The sequence below is a fragment of the Urtica dioica genome, chromosome 5, assembly GCF_054948205.1.
Source record: "Urtica dioica subsp. dioica isolate 48M chromosome 5, U.dioica_male_clone48M_v1_H2, whole genome shotgun sequence".
Taxonomy (NCBI): Eukaryota; Viridiplantae; Streptophyta; class Magnoliopsida; order Rosales; family Urticaceae; genus Urtica; species Urtica dioica.
Window position 1 is genome coordinate 43331517 of NC_142760.1, and position 23209 is coordinate 43354725.

A 23209-nucleotide genomic window follows, 5' to 3' on the forward strand; every position below is an offset into this window, starting at 1 on the left:
TTTTTCTTCTTTTTCTTCATACAAATGTAGTGATTTTCAAAATAAGGTCACCTACCGAGTGATTCCTCTTTTATGTTTGTTTTTTTTATAAAGCCATTCATGTTTCTTTGTTGATAATTTCCAAAATTGTAGTTGCAATGTAAAGGTAATGGCAAATCAATTTCAGTCCAAAACTCAAGAAGCGTGAGACACATTTTTAAGGCCAATTTTATTGCTCTTGGATTTGAAGAAAAAATTAATATTCTAGCGAAGAGTGCTAGACACATTTTTTTAAGGTTTGGGCTTTAAACTTTAAAGGTTTGGTCTTTAAACTTTAAAGGTTTGGGCTTTAAACTTCAAAGGTTTGGGCTTTAAACTTTAAAGAATTGGGCTTTAAACTTCAAAGGTTTGGGCTTTAAACTTTAAAGAATTGGGCTTAAGCCCAAACATAGGCCCATAAATTTTAAAGCCCAATTCAAACTTCACAAACGCTCTTCATCGCCACCAATGACTCTCTTTACCCTTTTCTTTCTTCTCCGTCTCTGATAAACCCAGAACCCTAGCGAAATCAAAACACGTCGTTTTGAAGCTGACCTATCTCGCTCCGTATCATCACTTCGGCCAAGCCAAGTCAAAGGTACGTTCACGTGTATTCAAGTCAAAGCATCGAAATTTCAACTAATTTGTGCAATTTTTTGTTTACAGTATTTATGTTTGTAAAATTATTCGGAAACTCGGTTCAGGAACAGTGATTTTGTATTGTATCTCGTTACAGCCATAACTGAGCTTGAGAAAAGAAAAAAAAAGCTTCAATATTTGCGGTTTTAATTTGTGTGTATACCTCTACTAGGGACGTTGGTTTTGCTAGCTGAACAGTCTAAAAAATTTCAGCTTAAATATTGGGCATTGATTATTTACTTATTTATCAATTTATCGGTGATATAATTATAAAGTTGAAAACTCGATACTTGCAGGACTTAATTTTTTGTTTTACTCTTAAAATTGAGTTTCAGAAGAGTCATTTTTTTAAATGTTTTGTTATGATTTTCCACTATTTATATATATATATATATATATATGTATATGTTTCAATCTTTATCATGCTTTAAATCTTATTGAGAAATGTTATTGCAGATTATCATGCATCATTGGATAATTATTTAGTATTTTTTTAACAACTTTACAGGTATATTTTGGAGCTTTCATGAACTTTTTCTTTGCAACGAAAAATTCTAGTATATATATATATATATATATATATATATATATATATATATATATATTAATTAAGAAGAAAAAAAAATGCCTTATGCGTTTTTCCAGGTCGGTAGAAAATAATAAAAGTAATATTGTTTGAAAAATTAGCCAACATAAAAAATATAAAAAAATTGGTGCAAATAAAAAAAATTAAGAATAAAAAGGGAAAAACCTTCTTCTAAACCTTGTACCCGCCGCCTGAAACTAAAGAAGCGAGCAAAGGAAGAAGAAGAAGAAGAGAAATAAGAGCTTTGGTTTCTTAGGCTTTATGGGTTTATATTGAAACTAAATAAAAAGATAGTCTTTAGCAATTCCAAAGTCATTTCTCTATCTCTTTTTCTTTCTATTCAGAAAAGCTTGCTTCTTTCGTTCATTGCATTGCATAGCACCCCTTTTCCTTTGTTCTGCTATTTTTTCTAGCGATTTTTTTAGCACCCACAAATCCCGGAACCCTAGCGAAATTGAAACACGCCGTTTCAAAGCTGAACTATTTCGCTCAAAAGCTTTCTCATTTACATATTTGTGGTGTCTGTTTAACAGGTTTTTTTAATGGCCGGAGCTCTTAGTAAGAAAAAAGGCTTCCAGGGAAAGAAAGCTCCTCCGCCGAAGAAGAATCAAAAGGGCAGTTTCGTCACCGCAAAAAACTCGAAGAAAGAAGAAATTTCCGACCATTCTGATCTCTCGGACGAAGAGCAAGTAAAGGATCTCGAAGAGTTCGAGGGAGTCTCGCTCGGCGACTCTGATTCGGGCTCAGACATTTCCGAAGACGGAGATAATCCTTTTACTGATGATTTCCTTGAAGGAGGTGACAACGAAGGTACTTTTTTTTTTTTTTTTTTTTTTTTTTTTTTTTTTTTTTTACATCGGTTATAACTGCGTTGCTACAGAGAAGGATTCAGGGTCAGATTCAGACTCAGACTCAGGCTCGGATGGAGATGATTTAGTGAAAAAATCAGAAGTCCTTGATGATGACAAGGATCGCGAGGAAAAAGAAGCGGCTGATGAATTTCAGGACAACATTAAATTCGAATCCGATGAATTCATATTACCGACTAATAAGGTGGTCATTGTCTTCACTGCACTATAGTACAAGTTACCTGGTCATTTTTTTTTTTTTTTTTGCTGATGTTTTTGTTGTTCAATGATTTATTATAGGAGCTCGAAGAAGAGGCAAACGGAGTTCCCGATCTGCAAAATATCCAGAGGAGGATTAAAGACAGTGAGTTTCTTCTTTTTTTTTTTTTTTTTTTTTTTTTTTTTTACTGAATTGCAGATTTCGAATCGAAATTGTTCTTTCAGTTGCTCGGGTGTTGTCAAATTTTAATAATTTGAGGCAAGAAAGCGTAACGAGAAAACAATATGTCGACCAGCTTAAGCATGACTTGAGTTCTTCTTTCGGCTACAACGAATTCATGATCGGAGCTTTAGTCGAGGTACTTGAGCGTTATTGATTCGATAAATGTCTAGTGATTATAGTTCATAATTTCACATCTTCTTTCTATCATTTATGTGTACTAACAATTTGCGTTATCCTTTTTTTTAGATGTTTCCGGTTAATGAGCTCATTGAACTTATCGAAGCCTTTGAAAAGCCTCGACCTTTATGCATCAGGACAAACACGTTAAAGGTGCCACAAATAATGCTACAAACACTTTTCATACACTTAATATGATCATCAATTATTGATTTATCGTAAAGTTGTTTCATTGACTACTAATGATTGCAATATTTTCTCTATGTGCTTAGACTCGTAGACGGGATTTGGCAGATGTTCTGATAAACAGAGGAGTAAACTTGGATCCTTTGAGCAAATGGTCCAAAGTAATCTCTCTCTCTCTCTCTCTCTTTCTCTCTATCTATATATATATATATATATATTATTCTTGCTAAATAACCAAATATCACTAATGAATTTTCAAAACTGTCAAGGTTTGTCTAAAATCAGCAAAATAGCCAAAGATTAAAAAAAAATTGCAATGACTAGGTGTTAATATTTTTTTTGACCATGTACATGCATTTTATATAAGTGTGTCAAAAATATAATTGACAGCCTCAAAGTTTGGCTATTTTGACTATAAACCTTGGCTATTTTGTTAGAAAGTTTAAAACCTTGGCTAATTTAATTTTGAGTGACTATTTCGTATATCTATTTTTCTTTATATACACATACACACACGGAGAGAGTTTTCTTTGTTAATTTGGATTGTGTTATTTCAGGTTGGACTTGTTGTCTATGATTCACAAGTTCCAGTTGGAGCAACCCCAGAGTACATGGCTGGTCATTATATGGTATGTTTGAGTGTTTCATTTCTTTTTTTTTTTTTAAAGTTTGGCACTTTGTTTATTAGAAACCTTCTCATTTCATTGATAACAAGATAAACTCGAGTGTTTGAGAGACCCGGAAATCTCCCGAAAGGGAAAAGCCTAAAACCCAACTGATTTCCTCTGCCAATTGATATTTACATCTTTGTATTTACAAGCTAACCACTCGTAAGAATTGACTAATTGTTTTGTACTCTAAAGTCCTAGCACATGAAATTGATGATTTTTAATTTGTGGTTTCAATTTTTCAGCTCCAAAGTGCGAGCTCTTTTTTGCCCGTCATGGCACTAGCACCTCAAGAAAATGAGCGCGTCGTTGACATGGCGTGAGTGAATAATTGAACTTTACCATATTTATAGGCTTTGTACATATCTTTTTACACTTATTTTTTTATAATTTATTCTTTTTACAGTGCCGCACCTGGTGGTAAAACTACTTACATTGCCGCTCTGATGAAAAATAGCGGTAATATTTTCAACCCATTTTTTTCCTCCTTTTTGTTCACCCAAGTCTTTGTGTTTGATTCTATGTCTCTACTTTGTTTTTGTACAAAGCTCTCTATACTTTTCGTTCTTGTTTTCTTGAGATGTTCTTGGTTGTGCCAAACTTATTAGGAATCATATATGCAAACGAGTTCAAGGTTCCGAGGCTCAAGTCGCTCACTGCTAATATTAGTAGAATGGGAGTCACGAACACTGTAGTTTGTAACTACGACGGAAAAGAGGTTAGATAATCTCTAATACATGTGTAAATTTCTAATATACCGTTGTGTTTTATATACATAAACTTGTTTATTTCTTTAATATTATTATTCTTTCAGCTACCTCGAGTTTTGGGTGTCAACGCAGTTGATAGAGTGTTACTAGACGCTCCTTGCAGTGGGACCGGGGTAAGAGAATGAGCAATGCTTTCATTTTTTTTATTTTTTATTTTATTTTAGTGTGTTTTCTTAATCAATAGAGATCAAATTTGCCAGGTTATCTCTAAAGACGAGTCTGTTAAGACTTCTAAAAGCTTGGAAGAAATACAGAAATGCGTTTTCTTGCAAAAGGTACAACAATTCACCACGATCTTTACCCATTTCTTTTTCCCTCTTATAATATCGAGAGGAAAAAAACAAGTATTTCTCTCAACTTTTTGATAATTTTTAATAGCAATTGTTACTTGCCGCAATTGACATGGTCGATGCTAATTCGAAAACCGGAGGATACGTTGTTTACTCAACCTGCTCGATAATGGTTGCCGAGGTTTGTTTGTTTTTACTAAAACTTCTTCCGAATTTACCCTTTCGAATTTTTTGCACTGCATTTTTATTCCTTGGCAATATCTTACAGAACGAAGCAGTTATTGATTATGCGCTCAAGAGGAGGAACGTCAAACTCGTTCCATGTGGGCTTGACTTCGGCGAGCCAGGGTAAGGATGAAGATATATATTTTTTTTTCTTTAATTCATTTTATTATTTATTTTTATAGAAATATATAATTGTTCCTTAACCCAACTACACCTTTTCTGTTTCTACTCGTGTCAGGTTTATCCGATTTAGGGAACACCGATTCCACACTTCTTTAGACAAGACGAGGCGTTTTTATCCTCATGTTCATAACATGGATGGATTTTTCGTTGCAAAGGTACATTCTCTCTCTCTCTCTCTCTCTCTCTCTCTAGATTGTTAATTTAACTTCTTCGGGCATTGTTGTGTGTCTCTCTCACAGCTGAAAAAGATGAGCAATGCAAAATCGGCCCCCGGATCATCTGAACCATCAGAAACGGTGGAAGAAGCTGAGAACAACAGTGATGGTGAAGAACGAGAAGAAAAAGAAGATGAAGAGACCGTTAAGATCGCTAAACCGAAGTCAATGCCGAAGAAAGAAATCGAGAAATCAGTCAAAGAGAACGGTCAAAAGGAAACCCGGCCGCCTCGGAAGTGGGAAAAGAGAAAATTCCCGTCGAGAGAGGAAATCTCGAAAACAAGGTAAAATCGAGATGCTCGATTATTCTCTATTTTTTTTTTTTTTTTTATATATGCGTATATCTTTTTCAAATGTTGATTATTGGTGTCTCTGTTTGAAACTTGTGCAGGGAAGAGAAGAGAAAGGCTTTGAGGGAAACGGAAGTCTCAAAGAAGAGAAAAACTTCAAAGTAACACAACAACACACAGCCATGAAATGAAATGGCAGCTTTAAAGTCCCAAAAAAGTTTTGTTTATTTTTGTCTCTTTGGTATTTACCATAACTTATTGTAGCTTGGTGTTTCACTCTCACCAACAAATATGTAATTTTGAAATCATATTTATTTTGTATTAAGACATTTTTTTTTATTCTCCAAGATAGTACGAGTCATAGCTGAGTTGAATTTAATGGAAAAAAAAAAAAATCATATGAGAGAAAGCAATGATTTATTTGCTGTTCAGGCCTTGCTATGATCCTCAAAAACCCTACACAATGATTTAAAGCTTCGGTGTTTGGATTGGAAAATGCTTGAATTAAGCTTCCCAAGTCAATATTGCTTTACTCTCAGCTCTCTGCAATCTCTCTCTCTCTCTCTCTCTCTCTCTCTCTCTCTCTCTCTCTCTCTCTCTCCGAACAAACCTGTAAGCTCGTCACTGCCTGATTCAATCACCAAAAATCATAGCCCTATTTATTCTTGGTTATGTGAAAGCCGATAAACTGTTCAAACAAACTGATTCGGTTCTAAATTACACCGAGTAAGTCAGTCACAGCCTTTTTTATAGACAATCCAAACATAATAGATTGTGTAATTATATCATTGCATGATTTTTGTTATTTTTTTTTATTTTGTTTATTTTTGGAAGGTTGATGAGTTTCAGGAGAGACCCACGGTTTTGGTGATGATGTTTGTGGGGGTTTTTTTTTTTTTTTTTTTCTCTAGTTTTGTCATCGTTGCTTCCATGTGTTAAATGGAGACTTGTACTTTTTTTGGCTGAAATATTGATACACAGGGAAGTGAAAATTGAATAAAATGGTAAAATGTGGTGATACAGATTTCAGTCTCACTCAACTGTGGTTTATATTTTTCTCGTTTCTTTGGAGCTCAAAGTACATGAAACTCGTTTGTTAATAAGTTGTCGTTACTAAAAGTATACGACAAAGAGTATTGTAAATTGGCCCAAAAGGTTTATCCATTTTTTTTCCCTATCTTTGAGTAGTAAGTATTTCTTTTTCCCTTTACTAGTTCCTTATCCATCCCTCGCAATGGCTATTTATATATTTTAAATCCATCTATAGTTATTAGTAAATTAAAATATATCTTGATTTAAAAAAAAATAGGGTGGAAAAGAAAATTGATGATAAATAGAGAAAAAAAATCATTTTTAATTAATTTTGGTGGAAAAGAAAACATTTATTTATGTCCAATTCCAAAGAGCTCAATTGTGGTACATGGTATAGTAGAGAAATGACAAGACTATTAATAGCTACACATTTTTTTCTCACAAAATCAACCTAAATTATAATATGGACAATTATATTAGTGAAGCTAATGTTGCAATTATTTTGTTACCTTTAAATTTATTTGTTCTATCATCTCTCTGTTTTCTCTTTGTGTTTCTCATGTACACATAATTACAATCGTTGGTTCAAAATATCACCACCAACTCCACTGCGACCTCCGCCACGATGACCTCTTCCTCGCTATGAGCTTTGTCATCTTTTTTACCTCCAAAATTTGTTTCCATACACGTCCATAACTTTTAATATTTATTGATATACAAGTCAACAAATTTTGATATTTATTGACATACAAGTCAACAAATATCAAGATTTGTTGATTTGTATGTCAACAAATAACAAGTTTGATATTAAATAACAAAAATATTTTTAATTAATTTTGGTGAAATATATATATATATATATATATATATATATATATATATATATATATTAAAGCATTAATATTCATGTCCACTTGGACCACTTCCAGATAGGTCAATTGTGGAACAGAATCTATATATGCTCATTGCACTTTTTGCTCTCTTCAACTTTTAAAATGGTTATATATGAAATATAACAAGCTACATTACAAGAGTGCTCTTTTTTTTAATTTTTTTTAATTTTATTTGTTTTGAGGAACAAGAGTACTCATGAAACACCGCACTTCTATTCAATATTACAGTTTATCGATGGAAAAAGTTCAAGAAGAGGTTAGATATTTAAAAAGGTATTAAGATATTGGGCAACTTTATCATTTCCAATGATTTATTTGTGTAATGATCCGTACACTTTTAAAGCCGTGTGGACCTATTTTATATACTATACAACCCATGGATGATATTTAAACACTGCAAAAATACCCCACAAAACAGAACAATTAAACTTCAAGGACAAATTACTCAAAAAAAAAAAAAAAACTTCAAGGACAAAGGAAAATAGGGCACAATGGAATTGTTATGTGATGATGGGCATGCTTTAAATGAATAGTTATATAAACCAACTCCCACCCTACACCATAATTTTTTAAAATAAAATTTAACCTTTTATGATTCATAATTTCATATTTAATTGTAAAGAATTTAAATTCTCTTATATTTTTTTTTTCAAATGCATATAGTAATAATATATAAATGATGCATTTATATATTCTGATACTCTGATATTTTTACAGCAATTTTTTTTATTACATGTGTCATAAAAAAATAGATCTTTCATGTCTGTGCCAATTATAAAGTGACATTCCCTGAAAACTATCACTATTATTTGGACATCATTGATTTCTTCTCCTACTCAACTCAACCATTATAGTTATCTCTCAAGTCTCAACTCCACTTTCTTAACATATAAATATAAAAATATATGTGGGAGTGGGACAAGTATTGCCTTTAGCTTATTATACTCATTATTTACCATATATTATTTAAGTCATGACTCATGTAGGCCATTAAATACAACATAGAGCCATATATCAAAAATACTAAATGCAGATAGATACTAGATTGGTAGATTCTTTTGTTTAGCGTTTACCATTCAATTCTTCAATAATAATATTGAATCATCTCCAATCAGCGTCGTTTATAAAATTATACGACGAAGAGTATTGTAAATTGTCCCAAAAAGTTTATTCCTTTTTTCTATCTTTGACTAGTAAAATGTGAAATATTTCTTACACGTGTTTAATCTTAATCATCCGTTTTCATAAAGCATAGACCGCCAATAATTGAGCTTCTCAAAGACCCAAACCCCACACTTAACTAATAAACTAAGCACAATGGAAGGAATATAATTCAAAAAATAAAAAAATATTTATTATAAAGCGGTGTGGCATTGGAACATGAAGTATGAATATAGATAAAGATAGATATTGAGAAAGGCTTACATAACTAGAAGCCAAACTCGGGCTATACAAAATAGATTACGGAAATGCTTTTCAACACAACTCACGATGTTGAACGATCCACTCACAACGCGACACGTGGCACTGAACATCCACGTGTCGCGTTGTGAGTGGATCGTTCAACATCGTGAGTAGTGTTGAATAGCATTGCTCAATAGATTATGATATGAATATTAGATAATGTACATGAATATAATAATAGTATTTAGTGCATAACACAAATATAGAGAAAGTCACTCTCTTTAGGTTTTGTTCATGATCACAAGTCACATATTTAGCAGGAAAACATAATTAGTTTAGTCCTTGGATAAAGTAATTAGCTGACATGGCAATCCCTACAACGTCTCGATCGTCTAAGGTTGTGCTTATTGTAGTCGCTAAAGTTGGTCCCTTTGAATTCGGCCTAATTTGAATTATGATGTTCACTTAAGAGGATATACAAAACGTACATTTCTTTTAAGTGATAACATGCACATAGTTTACAAAAAAAAATGGATTTTTTAAATTGAAGAAGGATTAAGAGTGAACTACTTCGAGACTTTTTATCCAATGATATGACATACAACAAAGATATTGCACTATTCAATAACGTAATGAATTAAATGGACTACATGCATCAACAAGTCAAATTTGAACTTATATTAAAGTAAGAGTATGTATGTTAACTCAAAATTTGCATCGTATGAGCTGAAACATGCCTTGTGAGCCTAGTTCGATAGCCTTGAAAGCGGATCTTTCTTGGTGTATTATTTCAATTTTATAAATAAAGTTCATCGTTTTTCAAATGATCATCTAACAACATTCATATAATCATATATTCCTTATTTACGGTGATAAAATATTCATCGTATAGATATACACATTATCAGTCTAGCGAATCATACGAGGTCTTAAATAGTAAATTTTTTTTCTTAAAGCATTTGGTGATATCAACTTTTTTTAGACATCGTGACTCATGATCGACCAACAATTAATTTAGTCTAACCCAATGACACTCTGTTCATCTCGATATCAAAAAAGACATCAATACGATAAATGCAAAATCTATCAACGGATACGATGTACTTAAAATGCAAATCACCATTCAACGGTTTTACTTCAAATGTTAAACATTGGTCGAGCCATAAATGTCCAAATTTGTTACACCAATGGCATAATAACACATGGCTTGGATTTCAAGTCAATCGCTCGATTCAATTATTCTTTATGAACAATGATTTAGTTAGAAATGTGAATATTTTTTATTACCTCAATGAGATCTCCCATAGCTCATAATATTTGAATTTGAATATTATGCTCGCTCAATCTTTATTAAATGAATGCTAACAATTATTCTTAAAAAATATGTGTATATGATGTATCTCATATTAGATCCTTAAGCTCACTCATGGTGAATACTTTTACCTTCGACAAGAAAATGTAAGAGAAAATATAAAAATACAAAAATAAAAGAAAAAGGAAAGACCTCGTTGACTTATATGGTGTCCATTAACTATGAAGTACAGCCATTTGATTGAAGTTGAACAAGAAAAGAGGGCTCACGATAAGCAAAGCGCACACGATCTTTCTCACGAACTTCATTGCATGATGATATAAAATATTTGTCTCCAACACCTTTTTGAAAATTTCAATCTCTCTCTCTCTAATCTCTATAAACTAAAAAGTTAAAACACTAAATTTGTTTAGCCATTTCTAACCAGCTAAGAAACCTCAACTAAAGTTATCTCCTTTAACAAACCCGTGAAGTTTCTCAAACCAAAAACCCTTTTCAGGCTCTGTAAAACAGCTTTCGTAGCTCTCTCTCTCTCTATATATATATATAAATATTTATCTAAATTTTTTTAAAAAGCTTCAAACACGCTCGAGAGACTTTTGACTTTCGAAAAAGCTCAAAGACGACTCGCCGATGATCCACTGAAACCCTCAGATTTCCGTGTAAGTGTCTCGAATAGCGTTTGAATTATTCTACGACCTCTGTTCTGTTCTGCGTGATGATTTCTAGGGTTTTAGGGTTTTTCTTATCACGGTCCATTTCCAAATTTTTTTTTACCATAGCTCGAGCTTTAATATGTTCGTTTGATTTGGGTATTTAATTTAGTTCTTAAAGTGATATTTTTTTCAATTTTTACAGATGGCGACTTGAATTGCAAAAAGAAACTGGGTTGTCATCATTGAAAGCGAGTGAATTCAAATTGGGTTTATTGAGGATAATTATATAAAATAATAAAAAATAAAAACTGAGGTAAGGGTTTTCAAGCGCATAATTCATCTTTTTTTCATGTAGCACAATCATTATCCGAAAAATTGAAACTTTTTCTCTCCTTTATGGAATCTATTCTCTGAGCTTTGGTAAACGATCGATATGCTCTCTATATGAATGTGTAGAACTTGGATAAGCATGGTTTTAATTTGAGATACGATAAATAATTCTCGTGGTAGTGTCTTGATGATGATTAGTTTGCTATGAATTAGTAGAATCAATATTGTTTCTTCAAGTTCATTTTCTTTGCATTTCATCTAGCAGCCATAATCATTTTAGGTTTTTTTTTTTCCTTGAACTTTGTTATGTTGTGAAATCAGAGACGGAAAAGAATCAGCATGGTTGCGAAGGACCGTTCGGGTGCTCGAGATTCTCCGAATGCAAAAGCCGAGGTCGGAGAAATCGACACTCGAGCGCCGTTTCAGTCCGTAAAAGATGCGGTCACGCTGTTCGGCGAAGGTGCTTTCTCCGGAGAGAGACCCGCTATTAGGAAGCCTAAACCTTATTCCGCTGAGGTAAACAATTTTTTTTATTTTTTATTTTTTACTGACACGGCTTGTATTCGAAGTTGAGAAGGAAAAAAAAAATGTGATTTTGCATCACAATACGAGTGGGATCAATATAAATGCGTAAGTGCGTATTGAGTTTTGTTGAAAAGTTTCATTTCATTTGATTGAAATAAGCTTGGGGTTTTATTTAACCGTTCAAAAAATTAAACAGATGTTACTGAAACGGCTTGTATTTGAAATTGAGAATAAGGAGAAATATCATTCATATTGAGTTTTATTGAAATGCTTTGTTCATTTTGAAAAATCATGTTGTAATCGACAGTTTCGGTTGTTTTGTCCTTGTTAACTTTGCCCAAAGGAAAGTTTTTTTTTTTTTAATTGGCGAAATTAGTTTTTGGTAAATTGAGATGCAAAAGGCAATTTTATATCTTCTGTTTAATTGGTGATCGTGTCAATTAGAGTTTCGCTGTACTAATCACCGAACTCTTGGGTATTTCGCTTGCTTTTTCTCATTTGAAGGCCGTGCTTTGTTTTTTTTTTTTTTCGATATCGCAGAAGGTATTGGCCAAGGAAACACAGCTTCACTTGGCCGAGAAAGATCTGAAGAAGTTGAAGGACCAACTTTCCAACGCCGAAACGACCAGAACCCACGCTCTCGCCGAGCTCGAGAAGGCCAAGATTACAGTCGCAGAGCTAAAAAGCAAGCTGAAGATCTTGAGCGAATCGAAGGAATCGGCTTTCAAGGCGACCGAGGAAGCGAAAGCTCGGGCGAAGCAACACGGAGAGGCGAACGATGTCGATGGCGCTGGGAACAACGTCGATTCGTGGAAGCTCGACTTCGAGTCGGCGAGGACTCAGTACTCGGCGATGATCACCGAACTCGACGCGGCGAAGCAGGAACTGAGGAAGATTCGCCGGGACAGCGACGTCGCCGCGGAAGAGAAATCCGCGGCGCTGAAGCGAGAATCGGAGGCCAAAGACGGAGAGAGAGCGAATCGGGAGAGGATCGGCGAGCTCTCGAAGGAGATCGCTTCGGCGAAGCGATCGGCCGAGCAGGTCAAGCTCGCGTGCGTGCAAGCCCAGACGGAGCAAGCCAAGATATTCTCCGAGAAGGACTCGGAGAGGCGGTCCCACAAGTCCCGGCTCGAGGAATCGGCAAAAAGTTTGGATCTTTTGAAGAAAGAGCTCGACCCCGGATCGTGCTCGAGCCTCGAATCGAAGCTCGCCGAGACTCTGAGCGAGATCGGCGACGCGCGGAGGCAAATCGAGAGCGCTAAAGCTTCGGACTCGGAGTCCGTGCGGACCGTGACCTCGGAGCTCGACGACGCGAAAGGCTCGTTGCAGAGAGTCGCCGAAGAGGAAAGCTCGCTGAAGAGCCTAGTCGAATCGCTGAAGCTCGAACTCGAGAAGGCGAAGAGAGAGCACTCGGAGCTGAGGGAGAGAGAAGCGGAGACGGAATCGGCCGCGGGCGATCTCGGCGCGAGGCTCCGCGAGGCGAAATCCGAGCTCGAGGCCCGGCTCGCCGGCGAGACCCGGGCGAGAAGCTCGTGCGACGAGATGGTCTCGACGCTGAGCCAGCTCTCGCTCGAAGCCGAGGAGGCCGAGAGAGAAGCCGAGAGAGCGAGAGCCGAGTCCGAGGCTCTGAGGAACGAGGCCGAGGAGACGAAGCGGGCGGCGAGGGAGGCCGAGGAGAGGCTCGGAGCGGCGGAGCGAGAGGCCGAGGAGGCGAAATCGGCGGAGCGAGAGGCGCTCGGGAGAATCAGGGCGGTTTCGGAGGAGACGAACGCGGCTCGGACGTCGATCTCGAGCTCGGGCGGGACGGGGATCACGATCTCGAGGGACGAGTTCGAGTCTCTGAGCCGGAAGGTCGGGGAGTCGGAGAGGCTGGCGGGGATGAAGGTGGCGGCGGCGGAGGCTCAGGCGGCGGCGGTGAGGGCCGGCGAGAACGAGGCTCTCAAGAGACTGGAAAACGCCCGGAAAGAGATCGGGGAAATGAGCTCCGCCGCGGCCGAGGCGGTCAAGAGGGCCGAGATGGCCGAGGCGGCCAAGAGGGCGGTCGAGGGAGAGCTCAAGAGGTGGCGCGAGAAGGAGCGGAAAAAAGCCGCCGAGGCCGCGGCTCGGATTCTGGCCGAGACCGCCGCCGTTGAGGCCTCGCCGGAGACTTCTCCGGCGAGATTCTCTCCGGCGAGGGAGAGGAAGCTGGAGAAGGAGAAATCTTCGGCGGCGTCGAAGAAGGCGTTGTTGCCGAACTTGAGCGGGATTTTCAATCGGAAGAGGAATCAGATCGAAGGAGGATCGCCGTCTTATCTTCCCGGAGAGAGACCGGTTTGAAAGAGTGTGTGTGAATGTGAGTCAATAAAAAAAAAGGTTGAGACTTTACTGAAGAAAAAAGAAAGGTGTTTGTGTTTTGTTTGTGTATTATGATGGAATTTGAATCACTTTTTTTTTGGTTACTAAGTTTAAAAGGGGTAGTGTGATTTTTTGTGTATATGGATGAATGAGAGACAAGTTTGTAGATTTTTTTTTTTTTCATGTTTTTTTATTTGCTTGGTGTAAGAAGTGTGAATAGTTCTAAAAAAAAAAAAAAAAATCTGTCTTTCCGGTTTTTTCCTTTTGCCTGTTTTTATTTTATTTTTTGGAACCGTTTTTTTTCTTTAGCTTTTTGTTTGTGCTATAATTAATGAGATATAATAGATTGAAAAAAAAAAAAAACTCTTGAAATACGTAAGGATTTGCTTCGCAGACAAAAAAAAAAAAAAATTAAACAAAACCTTGCATAGGTGAATGTTAAATATATCGACAATGAAAAAAAATCATATTTATGATACCATATAATATTACAATTTACTACACGTCTATTTTTTTTTTTTAAACTGGATTACCACACGTCTAATTGCCTATAGAATATAGTTTTTTTCTTTTTATATTTATAATAGAAGCATATTCCTAGAATATTCTAGTTGATAAAAAAACATTTATTAAAAAAAACAGAATCAAAATTGGAATCGATATATATATATATATATATCGACATCATAAAAAATATATAATAATCAATAAAATAATTAAAGAAAATAATCACATCACAGAATTTCTTAAATTATTTATTTTATTTACTGTTCCATCTCTGAAGTTCTTAACCATGATTTGATTCATTCGAATTCGGAATGAAAGGGGGTTAACTTTGACCATTAAGTGTGGGTAACCCGTATTATTATTATTATTATTTTTTTTTTTACAAAAGTAAATAGAAACGACATATTTGATATTTTCCCTCTCTTGGTCAAGAATAAAATGAAACAATTACCAAAAAACAAAAAAAAAAAAAGACCGTCTTTGGTGATCACGTGTCCAATTCTTTCACTCTCTCTCTCTCTCTCTCTCTATTATTCACTTCCAACCCTCCGCTTCCCACTGCTTTGGAACAACAACACAAACAGTCTCTCTCTCTCTTTCATGGCGGCGAGTATGAGCTTGAGAGACGAGGCGGTGACGTCATCGTCCCTGTCGTCGTCCTCCGACCCGCTGGACTCGTCGTTCCTCTCGTCGGAATACTCTCTCTCCGCTCCCGAACCCTCCGCCGACTCCGACTTCGGCTTCTCCCGCCCCGATTTCGCCGCCGAGCCCCTCGCCGGAACCGTCGACTTCTACGACCGCCACGTGTTCCTCTGCTACAAGAACCCCCGCGTCTGGCCGCCGCGCATCGCCGCCGCTGAATTCGACCGCGTCCCTCGCCTCCTCTCCGCCGCCCTCTCCGCCCGGAAGCCCCGCCTCAAAAGACAGGTCTCCGATTCTTAGGGTTTTTTTCGTCTTTTAAAGTTTGAATCTTTGCTTCATTTTATTTTTTTTCTTCGTTCGTTTGGGAAGCTGAATAGGTTCTTTGTGTTTCGAGTGAACCAATGTGGCTTACAAACAAGCTTCTTGGGGGAATTGGATTTTTATTTATTTTAAATCTTAGGGTTCGTTGATTTCAGGTGTTTTTTTTGGGTTTTAAAGTTGAAATCTGGTTTTTTTTTTTTTTTTTTCATTTTGGGAATTTGAAGTGGTTCTATGTGTTTTGGATTTCTTATAGACTAGTGTGTCCTATTTCCTTTACGTTTGTTGATTTCAGGTGTTTTGCTCATCAAAAGTTGAAATATGTATATATTTTCGGTCTTCAATAGTTGAACTCTTGGTTTTTTTTTTTTTTTTTCTTGTCATTTAAAATTGGTTCTGTGTTTCTGATTTCTTGTGAATAAATGTGGATTACAACATAAGCTTTTTTTTTTATTTTAGGAAAACATATAGTTTAATTTTTCTCTCCTTAGTTTATTATGCTTTTATGACATGTTTGAAGGTATTTGTTTTTTAAAAGAGTAAGATTTTTCTAGATTTTGAATCATGAATGAGTTTATGTTTGGGATAGGTGCTCATTTTATTAGATTTTTTAGGATTTTGGCTTGTGAAGTTGGGTCCTTTGATTCATGAGAAATGTAAATGAGGTTTTGTTTAGGTAATCTAACAATTACTTGTTGGCCTTTTGGATTTGTTGGTGTTTTTTTTTTTTTTTTTTTTTTTCTTTTTCTTTCTAATTTGATACTTCTAAGTCTAAGAGTTTAGATTACTTACTCTAGAGGATTTTGACATTGGAGCGAGTTGGATTGGTTGCAATGCTAGTTATTAGATTCCATTTATTGTGAAGAAGCTTTTGCTTTGAAGCTTAGTTGGTAATTAAAAGTGGGAATGTATTGTTTGGTTACTTTTAAACGTAATTGTTCGATGTATTTGAGTTTGCTTTGTGGTGTTTTAGGCTTAAATGATTGTCACTTTTGGTATGGTTTGGATTTGATTATCGTTGTTTCGGATAAAAATGTAATGTATACAAGCTCTGAACTTTGCATTGATTTAAATATGGAAATTTCGAGGCTTTACGCTAAAATAGTCCTCACATAAGAATATGTTGAGTGATATGTTGGAATAGTTTTCATATCTGCATTTGTTCATTTAATATCGGTTTGACCTTCGTTAAGCCGGAACGTAAAAGAGTTGCCTTTTATGGCCTAAACTTTGGAATAAAGGTGAAACCTTTTTTTTTTCTTCTTTTAATATCCTAATTTCTTTGGTGGATACATAATATAATGCCTTTCATACCATATTCATAAAATATCTACCTTCTAGCATAGCTGTTGATATTATATAAAAGTAAATCTTATTTCATTCTCGTTTCTCATTCAAGACTTTCTTGTTCTAGACCCGATTAACGATATGCGAGGGACACGATGGCACAGAGACATCAAACGGGGACGTGTTGATTTTCCCTGACATGGTTCGATACAGGTCATTCATTCATTCACAATCTCTCATCTTTTGTTTACTTTCAGTTGCTTCCATATCTATTCCATGAATCGAGTTCTGACCCAATTATTACAGGAGATTGACACACTTTGACGTGGAAACATTCGTCGAAGAAGTGCTCGTGAATGACAGCGATTGGCTGCAAATGACCCCCGAATCTCTGCAAGGTTCGTATATTTTCGTGTGCTGTCACGGCTCTCGGGACCGTCGGTGCGGAGTTTGTGGACCGGCTTTGGTTAGTAGATTCAGGGACGAGATAGAGTTGCACGGTCTTCTTGGAAAAGTCTCTGTTAGCCCTTGTTCACACATCGGGGGACATAAGTACGCTGGGAATGTGATTATATTCAGCCCCGGTAATCACAATGGAGAAATTACCGGACACTGGTAAGGGTAAAAAAAAAAAAAAAAAAATTCCACATGTCGATATTGATTTTTTTTTTGTTCAACTAGTTTTTTGTTTTATTATTTTTCTCAGGTATGGATATGTGACCCCAGAAGATGTAACGGCGTTGCTCGAGTTGCATATTGGGAAAGGAGAAATTGTAGACAGACTTTGGAGGTGAAATAAATTTCGGAAACTTTTTTTTTTCTGTTAAGACTCTACGGGATTGGGGTAGTTGAAATAATTAGTAGATAGCTACGGGGTTTATATACAATAACTAGAAGTTGTATTAGTTTATAAATATCGGGGAGATTAAAAGAGGAAAGACATTGAACATTTTAGATATGGATTGTTTGAGAGCCAAGCGTTTCTCGAATCACCCTAAACTCTTGAAATATCCAAATTCATTGCCAAAGCCGGGACTATTTAAACAAGAAATATTACTAATGGAATGTACATAAACTTGATTTTTTTACTTTTCAGGGGTCAGATGGGTTTATCGAAGGAAGAGCAGATCGGATCTCAGAACTCGAGACTCCAAATGAACGGTAAAAAGGGCAAAGAAGCAAACGAAGTAAAAGACGACTCTAACGAGCAAGCGCAACAGCAATCGAACGCTTCGAGATCCAAACCCGTCGAGATCGTCACGGGTTGTTGCAAAGGAATCGGAAACGGAAGCAACGGAAACTCTTCTTCTTGCTGCCAAAACACCGACGATGCGTCCGAGGAAGAAGAGAAGAAGAATAGAACGAAGAAAAAGAAACCGAGCATCAGGAAAAATCTTTCTCGGGGGAATAGCGGAAAAGGGATTTCAAGTTCTCGGAGGGTCGTTTCGATGCCGACGTGGCTCGAGAATTGGGAGAGAGACGACACTTACGCCGCTCTCGCCGTAGCTTTCGCTGCTCTTTCCGTGGCCGTCGCGTATAGCTTTTACAGAAATCACTCCAGATAGTCCTCTCACAAAACAAATGCATATATATGGGTATATATACTTTATAATGCATCCATGGAAGAAGAAGATATACAATATATTTATATACATACACACACAACACAGACTGCCTTTGGAGGAGGAAGATGTTTGTAAGGATGTATGATTTTTTTGGTTTTGTTGTTTTGTTTTATTTTTCTGCATTTGATATATGGTTTTGTATATGTTAAATGTTCTTTTTTTTTTTATTCAATATATCTATCTTTATTTTTTTAGTTTTTTTTTTTGGTATCAGCAAAAGCCGTTGTTCCTTGAATATCAACTTTCTTGACACCAAGTGGGCGATGGACAGTGCAACAATGGCTACAAATTACAATGATCAATCTTCAATTCACAACACAATTTCATCACAAAAACTCCTCAGCCGAATCCAAATCCTCCAGAATCTCCGACTTGACTTCCTCCGGCAGAATCGCCGACGGACCAGCCTTCGAGTAAAACCCGGCCAGCGATCGGATCGCTTTCTCGAGCATCACATAAGACTCCTGAAAAGAAAAAAAAAAAAAAAAAAAAATCCATGAGAAGAGCTCAAATGTTTCGGACGATGAAGAAAGAAATTACGAAAACGACCTCTCGGGCCACGGACTGTTGTCCCCGCCAGTTGCCCAAGAACTCTCGGATTGAGTCCTTGGCTGAATCGGCGGTCCGCCTGAACTTAGCCATCTCCAACGGGTCTTCCTTCAGCGACTCTCGGAGATTCTTCACCAACTCTCTCGCGGACTTCAAATAGGCCTTTGGCAACGACTTTCCGGTTTTCTTCGTCTTCTCGTTCGGGTCGAGCAGCGACTCTATCGCCTCGACGATCCCTCCTCCGTCGTCCGATTCCTCTTCGGCCCGAGCCGCGTGTGGCGTTGACCAATGGTTGACCGCCAGAAGAACGGTCGCTGTGGCCGAGAACACGCCGCCGGAGACTAGAATTCTCCGCCGGAGCGGCATGACTGAGTTGCGTCTGGGATGTTCTTTGTCATCTGAAAAAACACAATGCTAAAGTTCAAACACTTGAGCTTTAGGTTATCACAAAAAGAAAGATTATCACTCAACGGATTTTGGCTGGCTTTGGGGATTTGTGGGATGTTCTTTGTCATCTGAAAAAACACAATGCTAAAGTTCAAAGACTTGAGCTTTAAGTTATCACAAAAAGAAAGATTATCACACAACGGATTTTGGCTGGCTTTGGGGATTTGTCTGAGCTGTTTGAAATCACCGTAGAGAATACTTTTGGCGAAAGAGCAACATCCATTTTTTTTTTAATCAATTCACCTTTATTTTAGCCACAATAGTTTCAACAAGTTAAAACGCATCAACAAAATCAAAATCCAAAAATAAATCATATAATGAAATAAATGGACGATTCAAGCATAGCCATAGAAGAAAGATCATACTTTTTTCTCATTGCTCGCAATAACAAAGCTTACTTTCGGAGATTTTTATATTTCACGTTTTATTGATTGTTTTTATATGAAGGCCAAAACCGTATTTTCGGTGCCCATTTAATCTGACTTGATCCAACGGTGATAATCTTTCCTAGTTCTCGGTATCAAGACCGTGAAATAACGCCCTTGGAACTGCGGAGAATAAAATTCATGTGTTGTTGTACAGTAATTTCGAAAGGAAAAAAAATATAATAAACAAATTCATTGAGAAAAAGTGTTAATATTCAACCTTGGCACAGTTCCGACGCGGTGCAAGTCATACTCAGTCGCTTGTGGAAGAGCCCTAGCACATGCTTGAGTTCGTTCGAAATTCAGTTATCAACACCATGACATTTTTGTAATGAAACTGGAAATTAGTAATATGTGAACAGTTCACAGAACAGAAAATGTTAATTAATTTGCCTGCATGATATGAAGTGTCAGTGCCGAAAATGCTAAGCACCAATTTAGCGATTAGAAATTTAAAAAATATAAACATCCCTTGCAAGGAAATAATATGGAAGCCGAGTCAAATTCCCAACAGAAAATGCAAAAACAAAGACTTTACCTGAGTGTCACATTTTCCGAGTCGGGAATCTGTAAGTCGTAATCCAAACATGGTGGACCACATGAATCCTGAATATAACAACAACAAAAAAAAACCAATATTTCCAACCAAATAGTCCGCTATACCATTTAGTTGAAGATGACTCCGACGACCCAAGTTCAACAAAGAGAAAGATGATAAAGCTTTGGGATCGCATTGGATGTTTATAGTATACAGATAAATATCGTTTTAAGTCGTTGTAAGCTAACTAAGGTAAATGGTTGAGTCGGGGAAGTTCTTCAAGCTATTTGTCAACTATACTCTATACAAACGGGTGTGAGCGAGAGAGAACATGAGATAGGAAATTTATCTCGGGGAAGTTCTTCAAGCTATTTGTGTTCTTGTTTTCAATACTTAGCTTGTGAGTGAAGAGATTTGAACATTTTCAGGGAGTTCCGGGGAATTAGGCATAGTTTTGCCTAACCTCATAAACAAATTCTCTGTTTTCTGTTTGTGCTTGTGATTAGTGTTGTGATTGTGTTTACTTTACTTCAATTGTGTTTTTGTTTCAGCTTGGCTTTACTAACATACCGATTTATGAAAGTTATTCTTCATCGATTCCTGAATCAAAACGGATCATTGTTGCAGGACCGTCAATATAATCAAGTGAAGGATTTCCAAAGCTTAAAAAGAAAATATGTGAAGAGCGAATCACGAAGAAAAGTAAAGCGAAACAAAAGTGTTCTGATTCGAGTGAGTACCGTTCTAATTGCTAGAGCAACATCATCATTTCTATGATTATCATCGATGTGTATCTCAATCACATTTCAATGGAGTCAATTCTTTACAGCTGGTAAAAAAAAAAAAAAAAAAAAAAATTCGGAGCACAGCGAAATTCAAGCTTCCAGGCCAAAATCTACAAATTTGAAAGACTATAGGACATTTTCACTCATAAGATCAAGGAAACAATATCTTTGCGAACGCGTTCACATTTCAGTACATTCAAGACAATGAGGCTCGAGAGAATTGAGGTTCGCAGTTGAAAATACCTGGTTTAGAATCCGGCGTTGTTCTTGCTGGAATAGAGTCGTTTTCTCTCAGAATTGAAAGGCTTGGGAAGGTTAAGAGAGAACTTGACGGTGGTTGATTAGAGTGGAGACGGTAGAAGAAGTAGAAATCGCCATTGATGGAGCTTCACCGTCAAAACTAGCTAGCTCTCTCTCTCTCTCTCTCTCTGTCGCGCGAGAAAACGACTTGGGCCTATGGGCTAAATAATAAGGCCCATATCTTAATTTTTTTTTTTTAAAGTAGCGCTTTGAAAAATAAAAATAAAAATAATTACAAAAACGACCTCTCGGGCCACGGACTGTTGTCCCCGCCAGTTGCCCAAGAATCTCCGACTTTTTTCCAATGATCGAAATACCGTTACCGTTACCGTTCCGGGCCTTTGAATTTACTGGTAACCCCCCGTACCGTAAAGGAATACCGGGGGAAGCGAGAAAAAAAAAGGAAACCGGTACCGTTGAACTTACCGTTACCGTAGAGGAATACCGTCAAATACCGTATTTACCGAGGGGAATTCATAAAAGAAATATACAAAAAAGCATACAAAGTATGTAGGATACAATTCATAAAATTAAAAATAGTGTAAAATGTTTCAACACAATATAAAATTACAAACACAACAAAAATAAGTTCAATAGTACAAAACAAAATGATAAAATACAACGCAATTCATCAAATATTATAGTTCAACAAATTCAACATAAAATGGATATAAATGAAATGACTACTCATAGCGAACATACAATGGTCATACTCGAAATTTTAAGTTTAATGTTGTAAATTAAGTACGTCAAAAAGACGAGAAAATTATGTAAATTAATTTTTTAAGAATTATTTTCATCATTTTGGGTTTGGGATAATGAGTTTATCGAATTAATTTGAAATATATTAAGGTAAGGAGAACGAATGAATTATGAGAAACCTTTTATATATATAAGAAAGAATGAATCAATTTGAATCAATAAATTAAATAAACCGTACTACAGACTTCCCTTTAAAAAATCAAAGTGATATAAAAATCACTTCTTTGAGCCAACGAGATTCAGCCACGTGTCCCACTCACCCTATCTCTCCTTCTTCTTCGTTGGGCCAAGGGGTGAGTCTGGGATTTCAAAATTTCTTCCATGTTTCTCTGATTTCTCGTCCAAGTCCTTCACCCCAGGGGAACGGCGCTCAGATCTCGACCACCCAGGTTCTCTCGCCGAGCTTCGTGGAAAGCGCCATCCCAGGTTCGCCGGGTCTTCTTCCTCGCGCGCTCGGCCGGACGCCGCCTCCGCCGGAACCACCGGAAACTTCCGGTTTTGGTGGTTCCGGTGCCGGGGAGCTCCAAAAAGGGGGAACCGGACCGGTTCCCGTCCGGTTCCCCCGGTATTTAAATCCTTGCTTTTTTCTCGTTGCTCGCAATAACAAAGCTTACTTTCGGAGATTTTTATATTTCGCAATAACTTAATTTACAATATTAAGATTAAACTTTCGAGTCATTACACTAACTTAAACGTTTGCTTTTGCAAAATAACCAACGTTTCGTAAATCTTAGATAAATAGCCACTGCATTTTATTTATGTTTATTTACAAGCGTATATTTACAAAAATACCCATAAATACAAAAAAAAATTGAACTTATTTATGGGTAGTTTTGTAAAAATACACTTGTAAATAAAATGCAGTGGCTATTTACCTAAAATTTACAAAACGTTGACTATTTTGCTAAATCTAAACGTTTAAATTGACTCTTTTGCTAAAAAAATAAAAATTCTTCTTCATTTGTCAAGTTGTGAAACTGACATGACACCCAAAAACAACA

At 36.6% G+C, this 23209-nt stretch overlaps 4 protein-coding genes across 7 annotated transcripts; 3 read left to right on the forward strand and 1 right to left on the reverse strand.

Moving 5' to 3' along the window:
- The first annotated feature begins 480 nt into the window (after positions 1-480).
- LOC149398808 (25S rRNA (cytosine-C(5))-methyltransferase NOP2A-like) lies at positions 481-5872 on the forward strand. 2 transcript variants are annotated; one of them, XM_089615487.1, is made up of 18 exons: positions 481-616; positions 1777-2053; positions 2124-2296; positions 2392-2455; positions 2536-2669; positions 2780-2863; positions 2983-3057; positions 3454-3525; positions 3810-3883; positions 3971-4023; positions 4173-4282; positions 4379-4447; positions 4535-4609; positions 4713-4805; positions 4893-4972; positions 5088-5187; positions 5272-5531; positions 5639-5872. In XM_089615487.1, exons 2-18 carry the CDS (start codon positions 1786-1788, stop codon positions 5700-5702), a joined length of 1848 nt encoding a protein of 615 aa, XP_089471613.1. In that variant the 5' UTR covers positions 481-616; positions 1777-1785; the 3' UTR covers positions 5703-5872. The 2 variants fall into 2 exon arrangements, with proteins under 2 accessions (XP_089471613.1, XP_089471612.1); XM_089615486.1 differs by having other exon boundaries at positions 4713-4972.
- A 4670-nt stretch (positions 5873-10542) lies between these two features.
- Positions 10543-14191, forward strand: LOC149398809 (WEB family protein At5g55860-like). Its single transcript, XM_089615152.1, has 4 exons — positions 10543-10840; positions 11037-11147; positions 11486-11680; positions 12230-14191. The coding sequence occupies exons 3-4, from the start codon at positions 11504-11506 to the stop codon at positions 14003-14005; spliced, it is 1953 nt and encodes a 650-aa protein (XP_089471278.1). The 5' UTR covers positions 10543-10840; positions 11037-11147; positions 11486-11503; the 3' UTR covers positions 14006-14191.
- An 894-nt stretch (positions 14192-15085) lies between these two features.
- On the forward strand, positions 15086-18596 carry LOC149398810 (Sucrase/ferredoxin-like family protein). Its single transcript, XM_089615932.1, has 5 exons — positions 15086-15457; positions 16905-16990; positions 17084-17392; positions 17484-17567; positions 17874-18596. The coding sequence occupies exons 1-5, from the start codon at positions 15131-15133 to the stop codon at positions 18340-18342; spliced, it is 1275 nt and encodes a 424-aa protein (XP_089472058.1). The 5' UTR covers positions 15086-15130; the 3' UTR covers positions 18343-18596.
- A 68-nt stretch (positions 18597-18664) lies between these two features.
- On the reverse strand, positions 18665-21569 carry LOC149398811 (photosystem II D1 precursor processing protein PSB27-H2, chloroplastic-like). 3 transcript variants are annotated; one of them, XM_089613946.1, is made up of 5 exons: positions 21390-21569; positions 20362-20429; positions 20044-20107; positions 18952-19349; positions 18665-18866 (listed from the first exon to the last, which is right to left on the reverse strand). In XM_089613946.1, exons 2-5 carry the CDS (start codon positions 20422-20424, stop codon positions 18729-18731), a joined length of 663 nt encoding a protein of 220 aa, XP_089470072.1. In that variant the 5' UTR covers positions 20425-20429; positions 21390-21569; the 3' UTR covers positions 18665-18728. The 3 variants fall into 3 exon arrangements, with proteins under 3 accessions (XP_089470072.1, XP_089470073.1, XP_089470074.1); XM_089613947.1 differs by having other exon boundaries at positions 20362-21190; XM_089613948.1 differs by having other exon boundaries at positions 20044-20160; positions 20362-21190.
- Positions 21570-23209: the final 1640 nt, after the last annotated feature.

What these genes read in the sequence shown, in the direction of transcription:
- LOC149398808 (XM_089615486.1), top strand. Translation starts at nt 1,786, where the DNA reads ATGGCCGGAGCTCTTAGTAAGAAAAAAGGCTTCCAGGGAAAGAAAGCT. An exon ending in TCATATTACCGACTAATAAG is followed by an intron (nt 2,297 to 2,391) that starts GTGGTCATTGTC and finishes GATTTATTATAG; the next exon opens with GAGCTCGAAGAAGAGGCAAA. An exon ending in CGCTCTGATGAAAAATAGCG is followed by an intron (nt 4,024 to 4,172) that starts GTAATATTTTCA and finishes CAAACTTATTAG; the next exon opens with GAATCATATATGCAAACGAG.
- LOC149398809 (XM_089615152.1), top strand. Translation starts at nt 11,504, where the DNA reads ATGGTTGCGAAGGACCGTTCGGGTGCTCGAGATTCTCCGAATGCAAAA. An exon ending in CTAAACCTTATTCCGCTGAG is followed by an intron (nt 11,681 to 12,229) that starts GTAAACAATTTT and finishes TCGATATCGCAG; the next exon opens with AAGGTATTGGCCAAGGAAAC.
- LOC149398810 (XM_089615932.1), top strand. Translation starts at nt 15,131, where the DNA reads ATGGCGGCGAGTATGAGCTTGAGAGACGAGGCGGTGACGTCATCGTCC. An exon ending in AGCCCCGCCTCAAAAGACAG is followed by an intron (nt 15,458 to 16,904) that starts GTCTCCGATTCT and finishes TTCTTGTTCTAG; the next exon opens with ACCCGATTAACGATATGCGA. An exon ending in GGAGAAATTACCGGACACTG is followed by an intron (nt 17,393 to 17,483) that starts GTAAGGGTAAAA and finishes TATTTTTCTCAG; the next exon opens with GTATGGATATGTGACCCCAG.
- LOC149398811 (XM_089613946.1), bottom strand. Translation starts at nt 20,424, where the DNA reads ATGTGGTCCACCATGTTTGGATTACGACTTACAGATTCCCGACTCGGA. An exon ending in TCGGAAAATGTGACACTCAG is followed by an intron (nt 20,108 to 20,361) that starts GTAAAGTCTTTG and finishes AACGAACTCAAG; the next exon opens with CATGTGCTAGGGCTCTTCCA. An exon ending in CGCGTCGGAACTGTGCCAAG is followed by an intron (nt 19,350 to 20,043) that starts GTTGAATATTAA and finishes GTGTTTTTTCAG; the next exon opens with ATGACAAAGAACATCCCAGA.